This window comes from Seriola aureovittata, chromosome 2, assembly GCF_021018895.1.
Source record: "Seriola aureovittata isolate HTS-2021-v1 ecotype China chromosome 2, ASM2101889v1, whole genome shotgun sequence".
Taxonomy (NCBI): Eukaryota; Metazoa; Chordata; class Actinopteri; order Carangiformes; family Carangidae; genus Seriola; species Seriola aureovittata.
The window spans coordinates 29878171-29899036 of NC_079365.1; the positions used below are offsets into that span (position 1 = coordinate 29878171).

General features: G+C 43.3%; 1 protein-coding gene across 1 annotated transcript; it reads left to right on the plus strand.

Annotated features, from left to right (window-relative positions):
• The first annotated feature begins 556 nt into the window (after positions 1-556).
• rbl1 (retinoblastoma-like 1 (p107)) lies at positions 557-20866 on the plus strand. Its single transcript, XM_056397710.1, has 22 exons — positions 557-852; positions 3005-3138; positions 3272-3475; positions 3596-3660; positions 4105-4233; positions 4464-4627; positions 4807-4871; positions 4981-5155; positions 5651-5817; positions 6594-6706; positions 6977-7080; positions 7436-7573; positions 7749-7913; positions 8119-8263; positions 8530-8757; positions 8866-9056; positions 9404-9580; positions 9811-9882; positions 10130-10217; positions 10650-10798; positions 10891-11055; positions 18801-20866. The coding sequence occupies exons 1-22, from the start codon at positions 691-693 to the stop codon at positions 18996-18998; spliced, it is 3198 nt and encodes a 1065-aa protein (XP_056253685.1). The 5' UTR covers positions 557-690; the 3' UTR covers positions 18999-20866.

Below are 20866 nucleotides of genomic sequence, written 5' to 3' on the forward strand. Positions count from 1 at the left end.
TGGGACGATAACACGTGCAAAGCGTTAACAGCATCGTCAACATACTTTACATTCGCATTTAGCACAAGTACGACAACGAAATTAGACAATACCCCCTACACTGGCATTTTTCATTATACAACGTGAACAACTGCAGAAGAATTTTACTTCATGCATTGCCCCAAAATCGCGGCCTGTAACGACTATGGTTGTCACTGCTTATTTATTTTCAAGTTTAAATAAAACGTTGGAATAACTTAGCTGAATAGCATTAAGAAAAACAACGCATGGCAGCTTTGTGTATATGGCACATTTCAAACTGTGACTAAATCAGGCTTTTTCTGTACAATTCCTTCAAAATGTCCGAAATTAATCGAAAAACAGTCACTACTTCAGTAGCCGTTGGTGGAGATGAGAGGGCGGTTGCTTAGTAACAGTTGGCTGGTTGGAGCACGAGAGACTGAGAAGGGGGTTGGGCGAACGGCTCTCCGGACTCGACACTCCCCTCGCTTTTGATTGGCCGCTGGCCTGCAGTTTTCGCGCCAACGCGCTGCATTGTGGGGATGGTTAGCGGAAGTCGACCGGTCGCGGGGAAGCTGGAGGCTGGTCGGGCGGAGGGGCGTCGTGTTGTTGCGTTTACGATTTGACTCCCGAGGGGGGAGATTTTAAATTTCAAACTCAGTCCAAACTGTTACTGGAAGTTTTTTACGAATGAGGGGCGAAGAGTCGTCGGATTCGGAGTCGGGGAGGATGGAGGAGAGTTCGGTCCGGAGGAGTTTGGAGACGTTGTGTCAGGAGCTGAACATGGACGAACAGACTGCCGCTGCGGCCATGGAGAACTTCACTGCCATATGGAATACATACACCCTGGAGGTAACTAACGTCCTCCGTGTCTCTGTAATCGTCCAGCCTGAACTTAAACTCAGAGCCACACGTACAGTTAAATACCCTTAACTTTTAGTGCACTGTAAACCCTCTACAGATCTAAACTTCACCGCTGTGTGAAGCACACACACCGAGTTAAAGGGCTTCAACTAACCACTGTTTACATCGTCCAACTGAAGAGCTGAGCACAAAGTTAACTGTCAGTAATCGATTAGTTATTTTGACTAGTCAGAATGCCAGATAAATTCAGAATGGTTTTAGAAATATTCTCTGAAAATAAACAGAATATTTTGAGTTTTCCACTGCTGTTCCTACAAAATGAGACGATGATGTCACCTTTGAGCTTTGGTGATGTCATTTTTTGGGCATTCTGTAAATAAACAACTGATTATCTGGGAAAACATCAGAATCAGCTTTAATGGCCAAGAATGTTTTTCTTCTGGTTCTCAGTGTACTTACACATAGTGCACAGTACCAATAACAATGTACAGGGAGATGCACATGGACATAGAGCAAATACAAGGACAACAAAGCCAAGCAAAGATAAATAAATGAGTTATGACAACTGTTAAGACACAATAGACACAACCAAGGCGAAGGTCTGGGAGAGTGATCAACAAATTAATTAATAATGAAAAAATTGATTGAATATGAAAATAACTCTTCTGAATTTTATCTCTTTCATTTGTCTATTTATTTTTATTTGGTTTGAAAAGCAAAAAAAAAAAACAAATAGGTTTAATAAGTTTTGAGAAGTGACTTAATATCTTTGTGCAAACTTCACATTTAAGACACGTTAACCAGCATTTTGATGAGCTGTCTGTGTGTTGTCAAGTGATTTGATGTTTGTAGTTCAACAAATAACACATCATGAACTTTATTGATCCCACACAAGGTAACTGAAACATCACAGTAGCAAAAGGAAGTGCAAGAACAGAATGCATAGTTTAAATAAGTAACCTTGAATATCATTATAAGAGTGATTTTACAGCTTTGACATTAATTACGACTTTTCTATGAGGTGACAGATCAGAGGGGGAAGTAGCAGCTGCCACATGCTGGTTAAATGACAACCTGAAAACAGCTGCTTGGGCTTGTGTTACTCTACAAAGTGACATTTACCAGCTGGAGAAGTCAAAACAATTCATCAGTCACTGTCGGAGCAGAATAAAAAACACTAAGAACACTTTTTATCATGTGTTTTTGGAGAGTCTTAACACAAGTTCAGTGCTAAGCAGTTCAGTTAGGTTAGATATGTCTATTCTATGGTAATTGTTTTAAAAGGAGATGATAAAGACTTTTATTCTCCTGCTATTCAACATTGTGTTACGTGTTTGGGTGCAGCTATTCTACAGATGATTAAATGATTAATTGTTTTGTCTTTTTAAGAAGAGAAAATTTGTAAAGGGAAATATGCAGATCACCATTTCCCAGAGTCCAAAGTGACATTTGTCAGACCAACAACAAACCAACCAACACTGCACCTTATTCAGTTTATAGTGATATAAAACAGAGACAGTCAGAAAATACTCAAATTTGACAAACTGGTTATGATGAATATTTGACGGGTTTGTGTGAAAGAAGACGATTGACTGTTTATCAAGATTGCTGTTTAATTTACTGTATTGGCTAATAGATCAATTGTGCTCTAATCAAGTGACCTCAGCTCCTGAAAGGCTAATTTCAGATTGTGATATTGGCATTTTAATAATGTCAGGCAGCTTTAGTATTTCCTTCTAAAACTTATATGTCTTTTTTTTTTATTTAAAATAAAGTTTTCCAAAGTGTCGGATAACTCCAGTCATCAGTTAAATGCTGTAAAATTTAGACTCTTATTAAAAAAGGACCAGCTAAATTTTCTTTGGTAAATAAGATTTAAAAGTAAAACTTTAGATATTATTTTTGGATGCAGAAACTGCTGTGGCACCTGACAACAACAGAACAAAACCTAGCAAACAATAGTTGAATTTGCACAGCGATTTTTTAACTTCACATCTGCAACTTTTCCTGTTCCTCTTGATGTCCACGAGTTTGAGTGGGTGTTGTTGGAGTGGAGCCTTGACTGACGAGCTTTCTGTTTGTGCAGACAGAAGACAACACATGATGTTTGTTAAAGTGACGTGTTGTTTTGTCTCTGCAGGGGGAGGTGGTCCACTGGCTGGCCTGTTCGCTCTACGCAGCCTGCAGGAAGGGATCCACCCCCACCGTGGGTAAAGGGCTGATGGAGGGAAACTGTGTCTCCCTCACCAGGATCCTCCGCTCCTCCAAACTCAGGTCAGTCACTGTTGGCTCTGCAGCACCTAAAACATTTAATCTGCCACTAAAAGACATCAGAGGGGACTTTTAATGTCATACATGTGATGTGTCCTGCATGTTGCTCCTAACTCCCCTCTCCCTGCTCTCTCAGTCTGATCCAGTTCTTCTCTAAGATGAGGAAGTGGGCCGACATGTCCAACCTCCATCAGGACTTCAGGCTGCGAATGGAGCGGCTGGAGCGCAACTTTGAGGTTTCCACGGTGATCTTCCGCAAGTTCGAGCCCATCTTCATGGACATGTTTCAGAACCCACAGGGAGGCGAGCCGCCACGGCAGCCGCGCAGCAGGAAGCACAGGCACGACACACACACACACACACACACACACACACACACACAAACACACAAACACACACACAGATAACACACCGTCATCCTGTTCAGTCTAACTGAGTGTGTCCTCTCTCTGGCTCACAGGCGGCTGCCCTGTCACATCAGTGATGTGTTCAAGTTCTGCTGGACGCTGTTCGTCTACACCAAAGGTACAAAGAAACAGAACCAGACAGCTGAGCGGCTAGAAACTCATGTTGTTGTTGACGGTGTTGTCTCAGTGAACCACTATAAATCTCCAAATAATGTTTAAATTGTTGATTAGTTTGGATCACGTCTACAACTAACAACTATTTTCATTATTAATGAATCTGCAAATTATTTTCTCCGTAATTTCCCACAAGTTGATATATTTTACCACTTTTATTCCATTTAAAGTCTAAAACCTAAAGACATTCAGATAAAACTTATATTTACAATGAAGAGCAGAAAATCCTCGTTTGAGAATATGAAAAATGACTAAATGATTATTAGATTAGTTTTCTCTCATTTGATAACTGTAGTTAGATTAGTTCTGTGATTACCTGTGTGTTAAATATGAACTCTGTGTGTGTGTGTGTGTGTGTGTGTGTGTGTGTGTGTGTGTGTGTGTGTAGGTAACTTCCGTATGATCGGTGACGACCTGGTGAATTCGTACCACCTGCTGCTCTGCTGTCTGGACCTGGTGTTTGGAAACGCTCTGCTGTGTGCCAACAGGAAGGACCTGATCAACCCGACCTTCAGAGGTGTGTGTGTGTGTGTGTGTGTGTGTGTGTGTTCAGACCGAAACAGGTGCGTTCTGCTGTAGGATGTTTCTTTGTTGGCTTATAAATGTCTTAAGAAGCATTAAATGTGATTTTAAAACTCTGCAGATACTGCAAGTATTCCTCACTAAGCCTGTGTATTCACTAGTCTGGTGTGTGTGTGTGTGTGTGCGCGCGCGCTCGCGTGTGTGTGTGTGTGTGTGTGTGTGTAGGTCTGCCTGCTCTGTATCGTGCTGATGGTCACATTTCAGCGGACGAGCCTCCTCCCTGTGTGTTGGAGAGGTTGTGTGAGCTGCATGACGGACTGGTGGTGGAAGCGAAGGGCATCAAACAGCACTACTTCAAACCGTACATACAGAAACTGTTTCAGAAGCAGGTACACGCACATTCAGCGTTGTTTGATTTTGGAGCCAAAAACTTTCAAATCTAAACGTTTATAGTTATTGCTTATGGAGTTTTTATGATTGTAGATGTTGCTTTTAAAGCAAATCTTCTACTTTTCATCCATCTGTTATGGTTAACTTGTGTCTTTCCTCATCTGTTTTCCCTGCTCAGATTCTGAGAGGTAACGGGGAGCTGCTAACAGAACTGTTGGATCCTCAGAACTTCATCGATAACAAGTAAGAAACAAGAGCCCATAGATATTAAATATTATCCTGCACCGTCTCTGTGTCTCAGTTTAGCTTCTTATCATAGATCGAAGTGTTAAACTGTACGTCTTCCCTCCAGTAAAGCCATAAACAGGGAGTACGAGGAGTACGTGTTGACGGTGGGAGATTTTGATGAACGAGTGTTTCTGGGAGCCGACGCCGACGAGGAAATAGGAACCCCGAGGAAGATTGTTCAGGAACCGTCCGCCAGTCAGACGACCAATCAGAGCCAGCTGCAGCAGCATGTAGAGAAGGTACACACACACACACACACACACACACACACACACACACACAGATCCAGTATGTATCGTTACTGTCAACCCATGAAAAGACCAAAACCAACAATTTGTTTCTCTGCTCAGTCTGTGGCTCTCGGCTAAAAGGCCATTCCTTCTTACTGGCCATTTCCTGAAGCAGCTGCTCACTGTAGTTTTTAGCCTCAGAAACATGAATGTGAATGTTTATTCATACATCACCTTTCAACAACAAGGGAAGTCGATGCACTGAACATAAAACACAAAACAAGAGAGAAAAGAAACGAGAGTGTGAAGAGGTGGAGATGGTAAATTAAGATAAAAATAAGATCAAATAGATTCAAACAAGATCAAACAGGAGAATAAAAACTGGAGTGCATTTTAATTTAACTACAGTTTTAAGCCTCAATGTAAATAAACAAATTTCAGTCGACATCAAATAAACTACAAACACAATCAACAGCATCAGTAATAATCTCTGTGTCTCTGCAGTCCGGCTCTCTCGCTCCCTCCACCCCTCTGACCGGACGGGTTTACCTGAAGGAGAAGGACCTGCTCGTCACGCCCGTCTCCTCGGCAACGCAGAGCGTCAGCCGGCTGCAGAGCATGGTGGCCGGGCTGAGGACGGCCCCCAGCGACCACCTGATGTCAATACTCAAGTCAGTTCCTCTTGTTGTCTCTTTGTACGTCATGAAGAATCAGACCAGGACAGAGCTTTAACTTTAACTAGTGGTAAAATTATTTTACTGTTCCTGCTGTTAATTTTTCATATTTTGAGAAATATAAGAACTACAGCTGAAAGACAGAATGTTAATAATTAATAATAATTTTTGTGATATGAACCTGACTATCTTTGGGAGGCAGACGCAGAGTTTGGGACAGAAGGTCGATGACAGCTTTGATAATCAGTTCATTTAAGACTTTAAATGCTCGATCACTTGATCTTCTTAAACGTCAAGATTTGGTATCTTTGATAAGTTGAACCATAAGACAAGACTTTAAACTCTACCAACCCAAGAAAGTCGTCTATCATTATTTTTTACACACATCAAAAGATATTTAAATATATTATTACAGAGCATATTATTAATCCATCCTGCTATAAATAGTTTAGAAAAAAAATTAAATCTTTCAACTCAAAAACAAAGTCCAAAGACGAATGAAATCCTCTGAACACATCACATTTCATTCTCATGCAATAAACTTATAACTTAAATAATGTCACAGTTTGTTACAGTCAGCTGTTTTAAAAACAACTTTTTTCTTTTCTTTGTGATTACTTTGTAATTTTATCTGTTCAGTTATTAATCTTTTAAATAATGATAATGATAAAGATGGAGCTGCTCCGATACATATCTTTTAATTTAGTTTGATATAATAAACTCTGTGTGCTAACAGCGCTAACAGTGCTAATAGTCCTGTGTTGTTGTTAAAGGTCGTGCTCCAGAAATCCCACAGAGTCCATACTGGCCAGAGTGAAGACACTGGGACAAACCTTCAAAGAACATTACACCAACGACTCGGAGGACACACCCGGATCTCATATGGGTACGAGTTATTTATAGAAACTGTTTAAGAGATGTGTTGATTTGTTTTGGAGGCTGCAGTTTTATCACATCGTACAGAGGTGTAAGTGTTAATTAGCCGACTGTCGTTGATGTAAACAGGGTAGATAAAATAATACAAGCATCAATTCAAGGCGTACCTAATAAACTGACTTCTTACTGTACATTTTGACTGAAATAATGGGATTTCCTGACTTTACTGAATCAGCAGCATCCATGAGGTATAAAATATATCTGTGGTCTTTTGTGTCAGACTTCGCAGAGAACCGTCTGAAGCTGGCTGAGATCCTCTACTACAAGATCCTGGAGAACGTGATGGTTCCGGAAACCAAGCGGCTGCAGGGCAAAGACATGAGTGTAAGCAGCAGTGACGGCATGTGTCAGTATGTTCATGGGATTTCACAGAGTCTCTAAATCTTAAAGTGGCTTAAATAGATGTTTTTATAATAATGTATCAGATGAACCAAGAATCATCAGTTGAATCTGCAGCTGCCGAGTTTCAGCTCATTGTTTATCTGACTCCACGGCTCAGAGGGTCGTCTTCAGCTGCAGCAGGCAGATGTTCAGAGAAACAGCTGTAAAAAAGTCCTGTCCTCTACCTGCAAACAGCAGACGGACTCAGTCAGAGAGCAGCTGGAGAACATGGTGGATGTCTCTGTTTCTTGTGGTTATTGTTTTTACTTTAAGTAAATAGAAACGTGTGTGTTGTTAGGTGTTGTTGGAGCAGGACATCTTCCACTGCTCCCTGATGGCGTGTTGCCTGGAGGTGGTGTTGTTCTCCTACAGCTCCCAGAGAACCTTCCCATGGATCATCAGTATCTTCAAACTCGCCCCGTTCTACTTCTTCAAGGTGACACACGCTCAAAAACACAAACTCGTGTTTAAGTATCTGTCGGAGACGCTGCCTGACGCCTCAGGAAAAGCTGCAGCTGTTTACATTTGTTCAGTTTACTTGAAACGCAATATACAGTAACACAGCCGATCTTAGCCGTGTATGACTAGAGCTGGATTGATTGTGTGTGCAGGTGATCGAGGTGTTTATCCGCTCGGAGGAAGGTCTGTCCAGAGACATGGTGAAGCACCTGAACTCGATCGAGGAGCAGGTTCTGGAGAGCAGAGCGTGGACCGCAGACTCGGCCCTGTGGAGCGCCATGCAGGCTGCTGGGAACAAAGTCCCCACGGTGGAGGAGGTCAGCGATACACACAACCGAGACACACACACACACACACACACACACACACACACACAACACACTGTGAAACGCTCTGTGTGTTGAATCACCTGTGAACACACACCTGTTTGCCAAAGTGTCCTCGACATGGGAGACACGTCCTCTTCTTCTTTTTGCTGCTTCGTCCTCCTTTCTGTCTCAACTCTTCCCTCTCTCCCTCCAGGTGAATTTTTCCTCCTGTCTCGACACCGGTTCTGCTTCCGGCTCCAGCGGTGGAGGTCAGTCTCACCTGCCTCTGGTCGCCCTCTCTCCCATCATCCACCCCCGCATCAGGGAGTTCAGATCAGGGCTGGGCAGCGCCCGCAAAGGTGGGTGTTGAGGTGTTTATTTTGTGTTTGTAGGCGACGTATGCTACACAACAAACCAAGTCACCTGTGGTCAATATCAGTGTGTGTTATGTGATTATAAATCCTGTCCATTTAATACAATTTTATTAGTTTTTAGCCAAAAAAAGAAAAATGAAGCAAATTCATTAAAAAATAGCAAATGTCTGACTAATTTAACTTAAATGAAATGTTCAAATTAAATACAGGAAGTGCTTTACTTAACTTTTTTCTCTCCCTCCTTTTTCCAGATGTGCCTCCCTCTCCACTTTCGGTCCACGACAGGTACAGCTCTCCTGCAGCCGGCAGCGCCAAGCGGCGTCTTTTCGGCGACGACCCTCCGGCCCCGACGTCGGGACTGAACCCCAGCCTGAGCCCGGTGTCGTCTCCGGCCAAGAGGCTGACGTTCGGCACGAGCGCCACCCTGAGGATCGGAGGTCAGGGTAGCCAGACCACCGTTCTCAGCATCCCACTGCAAGGTACACACACACACACACACACATACACACACACACCAATCAGAATATTCAACAAACTTCCATTAGAAATCAAACCACCGTGTCTCGTGTGTGTGTGACCATCTGCAGGTATGAATAATGACCGCACCATCGCACTGATCCCGGTTCAGCCGTGTGACTCCTCCGGTACCGTCACTGCTCAGTTTCTGCTCACCGCCTCCCCGAGCCGAGCCCCCGCCGCCGCACCCACGGCCTCCGACCCCCAGACAGGAGCCAGTCGGCCGCGACGCACCGGATCGCTCGCCCTGTTCTTCAGGAAGGTAGGAGCTCAGCTGGACGTTCACATGTTGAGACCAGCACTGTCTTTAGTTTTCTAGCTTCTCCTCTGTGTGACATCAGAACCAGAACCAGAACACTTTATTGATCCCCAGGGGGAAATTAGGTCGAGTTACCGTTGCTCCTTCAGCAAAGAATAGAGAAAAGATTATAAAGATAGAAATAGAGATTAATATGAACATAAAAATAAAAAATATATCCTTATACTATAATATCTATATATAAAAATAGAAATATGTAAAATAGTACATTAAACACTTACACCAGGTGCTGTTTACCTCCTCGTGCATGTTTCAGTCTTGTGACCACCGTGTCCTCCGTCTTGTCTCAGGTGTATCACCTGGCCAGTGTTCGTCTGAGGGATCTGTGCGTGAGGTTGGACATCTCGTCGGAGCTGCGTGGGAAAATCTGGACGTGTTTCGAACACGCTCTGGTCCACTGCACTGACCTGATGAAGGACAGACACCTGGACCAGCTGATGCTCTGCTGTGTTTACATCATATCCAAAGTGAGAAAACTTCACTTGTTCACAAAATGCTTCTAATTTATTCTAGAAGTGACGACTGTGGTTTCAGACCCAGAGTCTCCTCAGAGGGAATTAAAGAATGAAGTGACCTGTCAAAGAAAACCTCACTTTATTCACCCTGTTGTCTTTTTGTGTGACACTTTAAAATGATGGTTGGTTTCTAAAATTCACCATCTTTATAACCGTGTGGTTCTTTCTTCTCTTTGCTACAGATCACCAAAGAGACTCACACCTTCCAGGACATCATGAAGTGTTACCGCAGCCAACCACAGGCCAACAGCCATGTGAGAGACACACACACACACACACACACACACAGGCACAGGGATACACCTGTAGACAATAACATAAGAAGATCCCTGAAAAACAACATATATCAGCCAAACTAGCAATCACAGTAAAAAGTGGTTTAAAAATATGAACTGACCTCATGATTAAATGTTAGTGTACAATAACAATATTTTGTATGTGAAAACTTACTTACTGTGTGTGTGTGTGTGTGTGTGTGTGTGTGTGTGTGTGTGTGTGCAGGTGTACCGCAGTGTGTTGCTGCGTCACACTCCCAGGGAGCAGGTGGCTGATGAGAACATGGAGGTGGATCCTGTTTCTGGTGGCGAATGTAAGATCACAGACGCACGATTCTTAAACCTCCTGCACATTGACACGTCGACCTGGAGGAAACTTAAAGGAGCAGAACACAAACTTTAACAAACTGATTAGATTTTGACCATATTTTTCAAATATTTGCCCCCAAATATTTTATTATCTTAGAATCTTAGTTAAATGATGTGACGAGTGACAGGTGTGACTTACTGAACCTTAAATACTCAGCATGAACCAACCTTCATTTCCTGTTTTTAACTTTTCAATTTCCTTTGAAAAGTTTCAGTTCTTTAAATTTGCTTTTTATTCTTTTTATTTCAGTTTTTCTCTTTGTTTTCAATGAATTGTGTGAAGAATTCTGTTTATTTATATTGTGAAAATAGTTTAGTTCGATCGACTAATCACTGCAGCTGATGTCAATCAATAATCGATCTGTGTGTTTCTTCAGCTGCCGAAAAAAACAATCAGGCTCCGGGAGAAGCAAACTCCGACCAATCAGGCGTGGAGGAACGTGGCGACCTCATCCAGTTTTACAACACCGTCTTCGTCCTGAAGATGAAAAGCTTCGCTCTGCGATACGCCACCTACGACAGCCGGGTACGACGCTCGCTCCGCCACTTCCTGTGGTGAAAACGACGAGGTTCCGTTAACGAATAGAAACGTGACTCCACTGTTTTCTGATCCCGCAGACGGACGCTCCTCCTCTCTCTCCGTTCCCGTCGGTCCGGGCTCAGCCTCTCTCTCCTCGCCGAGTCTCCCAGAGACACTCGCTGTACGTCTCCCCCCACAAGAACTCAGCCGGCTGCCTCACCCCCAACTCCTACACCTACAGGATCAACAGCAGCCCGTCCAAGGTGACAACACACACACTCATGTATTAGGGCTTTATTGACGACCGCTTTGATTTGTATTGGAAAAAGGTTCCTGACATTTGATTAGTTGATATTTCGAAGCCGATTCTGTCGTCACATTTATTCTGGGAAAAGTCTGAAGTTATTTTCTCAAGTCGAGGTCGTGACCTTTATTCACCTCAGAGGGAATAAATTCCTGGATCTTTCTGCCTCTGTTTGTGTGAACTCTAAACTTCCTCCCTGTTGATCTGTCGTCTCGATAAATTCAGTTTAATGTCAGTGTCCACAGCCGCAACCCGTCAGTACAACAACATCGCATCAGGTGCATCAGGCTCTGCACCTGTCGGAGCTTTGTTGTGAATATTAGTGTCCTAAAATCTTAACTTACTAAATGTGAGGATCAGTCAGCAGAATCTGTCACTGGTTCCACACGTTTGGTTTCATATGAAAACAAACAACAAATCACAAAATGAGCAACAACGTCTGAAGCTCAGAGGAAAATCAGGAAGCTTCTACGTTTCAGCTTTTCTTTTTAATCAAAAACAAGTGAAATCAGAGCGTTACCTTCCTCTACAGTTCGTCAGCCTGTGGATAAACTTTCACATTCATCCTGCAGCGAGAGGCTGCTCTCACCTCAACGAAGACCTGGGAGTGTTGCGCCCTCTGCTGGTTTTACTGGTGTATCTCCAACAAGTGGTCACCTGACTCTGCAGCTCCAATCGTTGAGTTACCTGCATCTGTATTGTGAAAGTCTGTGCAAAGATTTTGATGCAGTGACCGAGTTACCTGTTTCTGAGTGTTGTCAGCGCATTCGTTTATTTGCAATAAGAGTTCTCCACTCAAAGTTATCCATTTAAAAGAATATTTATTTGCTATTAAAGAATCAAAATCAGCATGTACATGGATCTCCTCTGATCTGAAAACCACAGTCTGCAAGCAGTTAGCTGTGGCCAACGTCCCAGAGAAGAGTGTCTATCTTAGCAGTTACACAGAGTTTTGTATGTATTTTTGTAACTATCTGATTGGTGAAAAGGTTGGGGAGAAACCATGGTTTAGACTCAGCTCTCCCTTCGTTGGTGCACAGGCTGGTCCCAGCCTCTTGGCACAGTGCCTCCTTCATCTGAGCTGTCCTCACCTAGAGAAAAAAACCTACTCTCCCTTTTCCTGTAACCGCCTCTTCACCATGTTAGGAGTTGTTTCTTACTTTAAGCATCTGAGGCGGTCACCTGTCATCCTGTTCTTCTGGTGTCTCCCTATGTGTGCGTGACTGCCTTGAGTTTCACCCTAGCGCCCCCCAACGCATAGCAACAGTAATCATCATAATACTAAAGAACAAATAATAAACAAATAATAAACAACACTCTCTTAATAATGCAACATACATTTTAATATTTCTCACAAATCCCTCCTTTTACACCTTTTAAGGTGTAAACCTCCATCAGTAGTAAGCAACAGTCACAGGCTACAATACCTAGTCTTGTCTTCTCCTTGTACAGGTCATCCGTTGTGACCTGGAATCATGTAACCCTCTTTCCCTGTAGGTAGAGCACTCAATGAACTGTACTATTCTCCTTCACTAGCCCTCTCATCTTCTTCAGGATCAGAATCTCTCCTAGGACTGACATCAGCCCACCCTGGGATCCAGATTTCAGAAGCCACCTCCTCATCTCCCTCATCTTCATCATCTGACTCCATTTCTTTGCTCAATAAGGGCATCTGATAAGGAGGAGGATCCTTCTCTTTTGAGAGAGCGGTGGTGATCAGTCGGTTAATTAAAGTTCTAAGGCATGGAATGCAACAACAGCCACAACAAACTAAAATTGCCAAGAAACACCCAATAGAAACAACCAGAGACATAATCAAAGCTTTATATTTTCCAAAATAGCTGTCAAACCATCCTCCAAATGGGTCATCTACCCCAGAGTTTTCTGCTAGCTCAAGAGACAGGGAGGTGAGGCCTGCTAAGGCCTTTGTGATACTCCCATCTAGCGCAGTGTTGTTGGGTATGTACGTGCAGCAATACTCTCCAAACATCTTGCAAACTCCTCCTTTTTCAGCTAACAACATGTCCAGAGCCATCCTGTTTTGCTGCAATACTGTCAGTAGTATTAGTGGTGTGATTATTATTAACCTCCCACAATATAATGGGGAGTACTATGATTAATGATATGAACAAAAACACACACAATGTTCCCCTTAGCCCACACCAGCCTGGGTGCCTAAAGGGGTGCCATGGTCGTCTGTTTAATTCAACCATGGTGTTGATGAGGGTCTTGTCTTTTTTTTTTTTTTTTTTTTTTTTTTCAGTCTATCTCCTTTGAACCCTCACCTAGTTCAGCCAAATCAGTTCTAACCTCCGCCAAAGTGCGTGAGGGTGGAGATCCAGGTGCACAATGTGTCAGGTGGTGCCAATTAGCTCCAGCTTTACCTTTTACCTGGACCGCGTGGGAAGTTACTTCAGTAACTTCATAGGGTCCTGTCCACCTGGGATCCAGCCACTTTCTTTTGTGGACTTTCACACGCACCCAATCTCCTACCTTTATTGCTGGAGTCTCCGCTGGAGTTGCTTCGGGTCCGGCCAGCTGTACCTGTTTAGACAAAACTCGAATAAGATTAGTCAGTGCAGTCATGTACTCATCACAGCTCACCTGCCACACATCCAGAGAGGGCATATGACCTCCCTCTCGGGGTGGTCCAGGCATTGGCCTGCCCGTCAGCAACTCATGTGGTATTAGATGTGTTTTTGAACCTGGGGAGGTCCTCATTGACATAAGCGCTAGAGGGAGTGCGTCCACCCACGTGAGCTTAGTGCCGTAGCATATTTTTGCTATTTTTCGTTTTAGCGTTTGGTTAGCTCTTTCTACTAACCCTTGTGATGCAGGGTGGTACACTGCTCCAAACCTGTGTGTTATGCCTAATGCTTTTTCTACTTCAGCTAGTTCTTTGTTGCTAAAGTGTGAGCCATTGTCTGAGCGAATGCTCTTGGGAACCCCGTACCTAGGGATGAGTTCATTCTTCAGCCACTTTACCACAGTCTGTGCAGACTCATTCTTGCAGGGAATGGCCTCTACCCACTTGGTAAATCGGTCCACCATTACCAGCAGGTATCTGTATCCTTTTGTTCTGTTTTCTGCTCCCATGTCCGTGAAATCTATAGTGATGTCCTGGAATGGTGCTTCTGGCACAGGGAACTTCCCTAGGGGGCACCTGTAGGCTTGTTTGGGGTTATGTTCATTACATGTGGTGCAGTCTGTGATGTAATTGTCCACTAGGGCGGTCATGTGAGGGTGCCACCAACATGCTTCAATGTTCTTCTGTGTCCTTTGTTTACTTTCGTGGGCTGGTCCATGGGCTTGCTTCAGTAGTAGGTGGCAGAGTTTTGCTGGAGCTACCAGTCGTCCATCATGTGACCTCCACAATCCATTCCTTTGTATAGCTCCTTTTCTTGCCCATTCACTCTGTTCATATGCTCCGGCTTGTTCTTGTATCTTGATGATATCTTCTTCCGTTAGAACAGGTAATGGAGAGGAGTCTGTGATCACCATTTGCCTGGGTGTGTAGCCTCCGGCTTCTTTAGCAGCTTTGTCTGCGGCATCATTTCCTTCGGCTATGTCGTTATCCAATTTCTGGTGTCCTTTACACTTCATCACTGCCACTTCTGCTGGTAGTGATATGGAGTGCACCAATTCTTTTAATTGCATCCTGTGTTTCACTGGAGTGTTGGCGGTGGTCAGAAAATTCCTCCTTATCCATTGTGGTCCATCTACATGCACAGCTCCATAGCCATAGGCTGAGTCTGTGTAGATGTTTACCTTTTTTCCTTCAGCCAGTTTGAGGGCCTTTGTTAGTGCGATTATTTCTGCTAGTTGCGCAGATGCCGGCTGTGGGATGATTCCTTGTTCTTTCGTGGTGTACTTTCTGGTGTATGGCTGCTGCTCAACCACCGCATAGGAGGCAACATTTCCATTTTCTCCTTTGTAACAACAGCCGTCTGTGAACAGGATCATGTCTGGGTTCTGTAGTGGCTCTGTTTACAGGTCTGGTCTGAGTTTCACTTCTTTTCCTGCTTTTTCAGCATAGTTGTGAGGCTGTCCATCCTCAGCATTTAGTCCTTTTGCCATGTTTACCCCCTCTGTGTGGTATGTGATGTGGGGTTGTAGTAGGGTCCCTGAGATTTTTGTTTTTCTTGATTTTCTTCGCCACTTCTTTCCCTTCGATTTTCCCTAGGAGGGCTCTCAAGTCTCCTACACACAGTGTCTCTCCCATGGTTTGGCTTTCTAAAGTAGTGATCCAGTCAGATGTTCCTCTTCCTAATGGTGGTAGCTTGGCCAGTAAGCCTTCCATGTCCCGGTGTGCGAAAGGGACGTAGGCCGGGGCTCCAGTAGTCGTTACCCTTAATGGATAACTGCCCACCCCAGTAGGAGGTTCCTTTGACTCACCTTTATTTCTGACATGGGACCGGAGCTGCATGTGATGGGTAGATGAAGGGTTTCTTCTGGGTTCAAGATGTCCGTTAAACTGTCCAGTAATTACGCCTGCTACTGGCTGCAGATTCACACTCCTCCTGCCATTCGGGTCAGGGCCCTGTAGTGACCATGGTTCCTGTCTCTCCTCCTCTTCATCCTCAGTAGTTTCTTCTTCATCGTCAGCTGTGTATTGACTTCTGGCTGCCCCCATTTCAGCCACTAGGGGGGGAGGGCCAATGTCTCTCTCTGACCTGCATGAGGTATTGGAGGCAGCTGAGGATGCGTTATCAGCAAGGTTAGTGGAGAGTGAGCTCTCTAACTCTCCCATTCTTTCATTCATAATCCTCATTACACTCACTATTCTTCCTGTCATGGCGGCCATCTCTTTTTTTAAACTCTGGTTATTTTCATCAGTTGGCATTTCTACGTCCAGAACTCCTGACTTAACCTGTAATAGAGGTGCTTGGATGTTTTTTTTCTTTAGTCTGTTCTTTCATTGAAGCATCGTGGTATGGGGGAGGCTCGACAGGTAGGGCTGGATATAGGGAGGGTGTCGTAACCTGGCTCTGACCCTTTTTGTTTTCCTCTTCTGGTGTGTGTGTGTTGGGAGTCATGACTGCTGTCTTCTCCCTTCCTGCCTCCCCTCGCTTATCTTTCTTTGACCTTCGTTGTTGCTTTCCCATGGTGGTGAGGATCTCACACAATGCTGTGGTTGTTACTTCTTTCTCTCTTTTTTTCTTCATCCTGGCATAGGTAGGGCCCCAGGAATGTTTTCCAGCTGCCTCCCAATCTGCTACTGCTCTTCTGTGTTCTGCAGAGGCTGCTGTGATGATACATAGTATTGTTTGGGGAGATGGACATGCAGCTTCAGGGTCGCTGAGGAGGAGACCTTGTTTTTCCCATTTTTTCCATATCTTGGTAGCTTCTTTTATAGTCTGTTTTTTATCCTTTTCCGTGGCTTTAGTTTCTAGTTCGCTCAGAACTTGTGCCTTTAATTCTCCTAAATTCATTTTTACATATGTTACTGTAGATACTATTTTTTTTTTTTTTTTTTTTTTCAACTATGTTTTATATCTTTTCACACTTATTCTGTTCTAGGGGTCCTTTAACTCTCTTACAGTTCTAGACAGTTTTTCAGCAGTTAATATGTCACAACAAATGTTGAAGCTATGGAGTGTTACAGTCTCCCTCCTTGCCCATGTCAATGACCTCTCACAAATCCCTCTCCCCCAGGCTCTCAATTCCCCTCAACAGCCAGCCAGTTTGTATGGAGTTCACCCGAGCAACTGACCCAATTGATGGAATGCTGCTTCCGTTATCACCGTTAGGTTTCCACAGCACAAGCAGTTTGCGTTAACACCGCAAGGTTTCCACTGCTTGTTTTTATTCCACCAAGACACTGCTGATCAGTACCCCCCTTCACCATTCAAACATACATTGCATGCATCACACTTCTAAAAAGGCCTCTTATTCACTGCCAACGTGTATGTGAATTCCCAACGTCTCCTAAGACTATGTAACTATTTGAGCACTCCGTTAGCGTTTTCACACACTATTTTGCTCCAAACAATACACGTCCGTCCGCTTTTTACAGGAATTTCCCCATACAATTTTTACTTTTTACTTTTTAATTTCGTGGTCTCCCCTGAGCTTGTGCCTCTGCCGTCGAGCTCATTAGGAGACACACACACACCTATCTCTTCCTGACAATGTAACAGACTAGACACTGCACGTCTACAGATGTGAGTTCTTAGTGGTACTTTTCAGACTAGCATGGACCGGTCAGCTGGCTCCAGGTACCATTCACGAACCAGAGAGTTTAGTCTTCCTCCAGTCTTTACTTCATATTATTCCACTAGCCACATCTCAGGTATTACAGAGATCCGATGTGTTCCAAACTTTTACATCCACTGATCACAATCTTAGGCCGTGAGTCAACAGTGATGTCTAATATCTTTACTCCAATTGCTATCCTCCCAACTTAAGGTTGTAGGTGCAGTTTCACGTATCTTATCTTATCTTTCATTCATTTACTTCATCTCTTTTTTTTTTTTTCTTTAATTTTGATTCTCTAATATTACACAATACAATGACATTTATCTTTTAACTTTATTCACTTTGTCCCGTAAGCCACCTTACCTCCTATGTACTCACAGTAATTTAGATGTAGCCAATGTACAGAATTTTGGTTCTTAAGACAACAGGCTTCTGCTTACCTTGTTTTATGAGAGCTCTCGTGAGTGACTAGGAGGTCCAGGGCTCCGGTCAGGTCCCGCTGAAAATCTTCAGTCGTGGCCTGAGTCCAATTTCTCTTCTTGCAAATCACGTCGGGGTCACCAATTTTGTCAGCGCATTCGTTTATTTGCAATAAGAGTTCTCCACTCAAAGTTATCCATTTAAAAGAATATTTATTTGCTATTAAAGAATCAAAATCAGCATGTACATGGATCTCCTCTGATCTGAAAACCACAGTCTGCAAGCAGTTAGCTGTGGCCAACGTCCCAGAGAAGAGTGTCTATCTTAGCAGTTACACAGAGTTTTGTATGTATTTTTGTAACTATCTGATTGGTGAAAAGGTTGGGGAGAAACCATGGTTTAGACTCAGCTCTCCCTTCGTTGGTGCACAGGCTGGTCCCAGCCTCTTGGCACAGTGCCTCCTTCATCTGAGCTGTCCTCACCTAGAGAAAAAAACCTACTCTCCCTTTTCCTGTAACCGCCTCTTCACCATGTTAGGAGTTGTTTCTTACTTTAAGCATCTGAGGCGGTCACCTGTCATCCTGTTCTTCTGGTGTCTCCCTATGTGTGCGTGACTGCCTTGAGTTTCACCCTAGCGCCCCCCAACGCATAGCAACAGTAATCATCATAATACTAAAGAACAAATAATAAACAAATAATAAACAACACTCTCTTAATAATGCAACATACATTTTAATATTTCTCACAGTGTCTGATTAAATGTCTGAGTGAGTCGTGTAACTAAAGAGATCTCAGGTAGATCACCTGTCGGAAGGCGGAGCAGCTCTGCCTCTAGTTCTACTCCGACTATCACGGACGTCGCTTTGTTCTGCTTCTTTTCTTCTGCATCGTATTTGTTGGAGTTGCAGTTCAGAAACTTTTTCTTCACTCTCTAAATCAGAAGTTTTTGAGCCCAGAGAGTTGGAGACTAAACAGTTGATTAATGGTGAAAATAATAATAATAATAATAATAATTGGCTTGTTAATCAATAATGAAAACGTCACATTGAAACTTGACTGTCTGTTTGTGCGGCTCGCTCCCTGCAGGAGTTGTCAGACATCAACCGGATGATCAGGCAGGGCTGTGTGAGCAGGAAGAGGGCCTTCACCATGGAGGGCGACGTGATGATGTCATCAGCGGTGTGCGACTCCCCCAGCAAGAGGGCGTGTCCGGAGAACGGCAGCAGCCCGGACGTGCTGCTGAAGCGTCTGCAGGACGTCGTCTCCGAGCGTCAGAGTCGCTGACGGGACAGAAAACCTGAAACGTCCCAGAAACTGTTGGTCAGTTTAAAACGCTGCAGGTAACCGTGGAAACACGTTTGTAACTGACGCCTGTTCGTTATGACCTGAGGGTCGGACGAGCTCTGCAGTGAATAATGGCATTAATCAAGCCATCAGTTTCATCCAAAGCACATTTTGATTTGTGTTTTTCACAAGCCTCAAAACTCAAACTCACACACAGTGATAATATCAGAAATATGATATTTACAATTAACAGTGAACACACCACAGTCACTGAGATGTTTATCTACCTCTTCACTCAGAGCTCTGCAGGTGTGTCAAGAAGCTCAGGTGAACTGAACATCATCCAATTCATCGCTATTAAAATAAAACTAAATTATCACTTTCTGCAGAAGGAAGATGAAAAACTGTTCTGCTCTGTTTCTCTGAATCAATGAGATTCTCAGTTTTTGTTTTACAAAGTAGGATTCAGAATTCTGAGATAATAAGATTTTTTTTTCTGATAATTTTCTGTTAATTCAGAGAAACAGCAGAAACTTTTTTTTTCTAAAGTGAGAAGCACTTCACTTTCCCTTCTCTCTCTCTCTCTCTCTGTCTCTCTCTCTCTCTCTCTGTCTCTCTCTCTCTCTCTCTCTCTCTCTCTCTCTCTCTCTCTCTCTCTCTCTCTCTCTCTCTCTCTGTCTCTCTCTCTCTCTCTCTCTCTGTCTCTCTCTCTCTCTCTGTCTCTCTCTCTCTCTCTCTCTCTCTCTGTCTCCCTCCCTCTCTCTCTCCCTCTCTCTCTCTCTCTCTCCCTCTCTCTGTCTCTCTCTCCCTCTCTCTCTCTCTCTCTCTCACACAACCAGCGACACAAGTCAAGACCCGTATAATAAACCCCATCCACTTTCAGCAGAATAATATCTCCTCACATGAACTGTACAGGTCAGTACAGTGTTCAGCTCAAAAACATGCAGGTATTTCACTGTGGAACAGCTGAAGTATCACAGGAAGAAAAAAGTGAGAATTCAACACTTTAAATTTATTATAAGCTTCTTTTTTTCTTTACTTTTTTTTTTCTTATTGAGTGGCGACCTCGTCGGCTGTTTTCACTGAAGTGAAACTAAAACTGTCGGGACGAGCCCAGAGGGAATCAAACCCTCGCCTTTTGTTTTCACATATAGACGCCAGTATTAAAAAATGAAAGTCCATGAAGTGAAGAGGAAAGTCTCACTGATGTGGACCGTTTAAATGCTTCAACTATCAGGGATTGAAACGTCATGAGGTTTTGTAGCTTCAACAGATTTGACCTTTAAACTTTTGTCTGAATAGTTTCCTTTTAACGTGACGAATCGAGATCTGTTGTACATTCTCTAGTATTAAACGCCTTCACTACACCGTCGCCCGGCTCTCTACGTCTTAGAGATTTCACTGTCGGGGGAAAAGTTTTATTCTTTCTACTAATCAGTTTTGTTTCCTTTTTTAATTTTCCTCCTTGTGGTTGTGACCCATTAAACGCTGTATGATGCTGTAATAACAGGTTTAATGCTAACGACGAGAGTGCTGGATGAAACAGCATGTTTGTACCTGAGTGTGTAGTATCTACACTTCATCTTTTATTGAACTTAACTTTTTATTCATTCATACAACAGCATTGCTGTTAGAAATCAACATCTGTTTCCTTCACATCTGGGTTATTAAAAGCACATCAGCAGAAAGAGTTAAAGACAAAACACTTGTTGTGAATGAAAAGTAGATTAATAACAATAATGGATGAGAATCTGTCTCCAGGACTCGTCTTTGTCTCTGCTGCTTCCTGTGTCTTTGCTTTTCATGGAAATTTGTATTTTCTACAAACAGGTAACAGTTTTGTACAATAAAATTTACTTTAAGCTCTA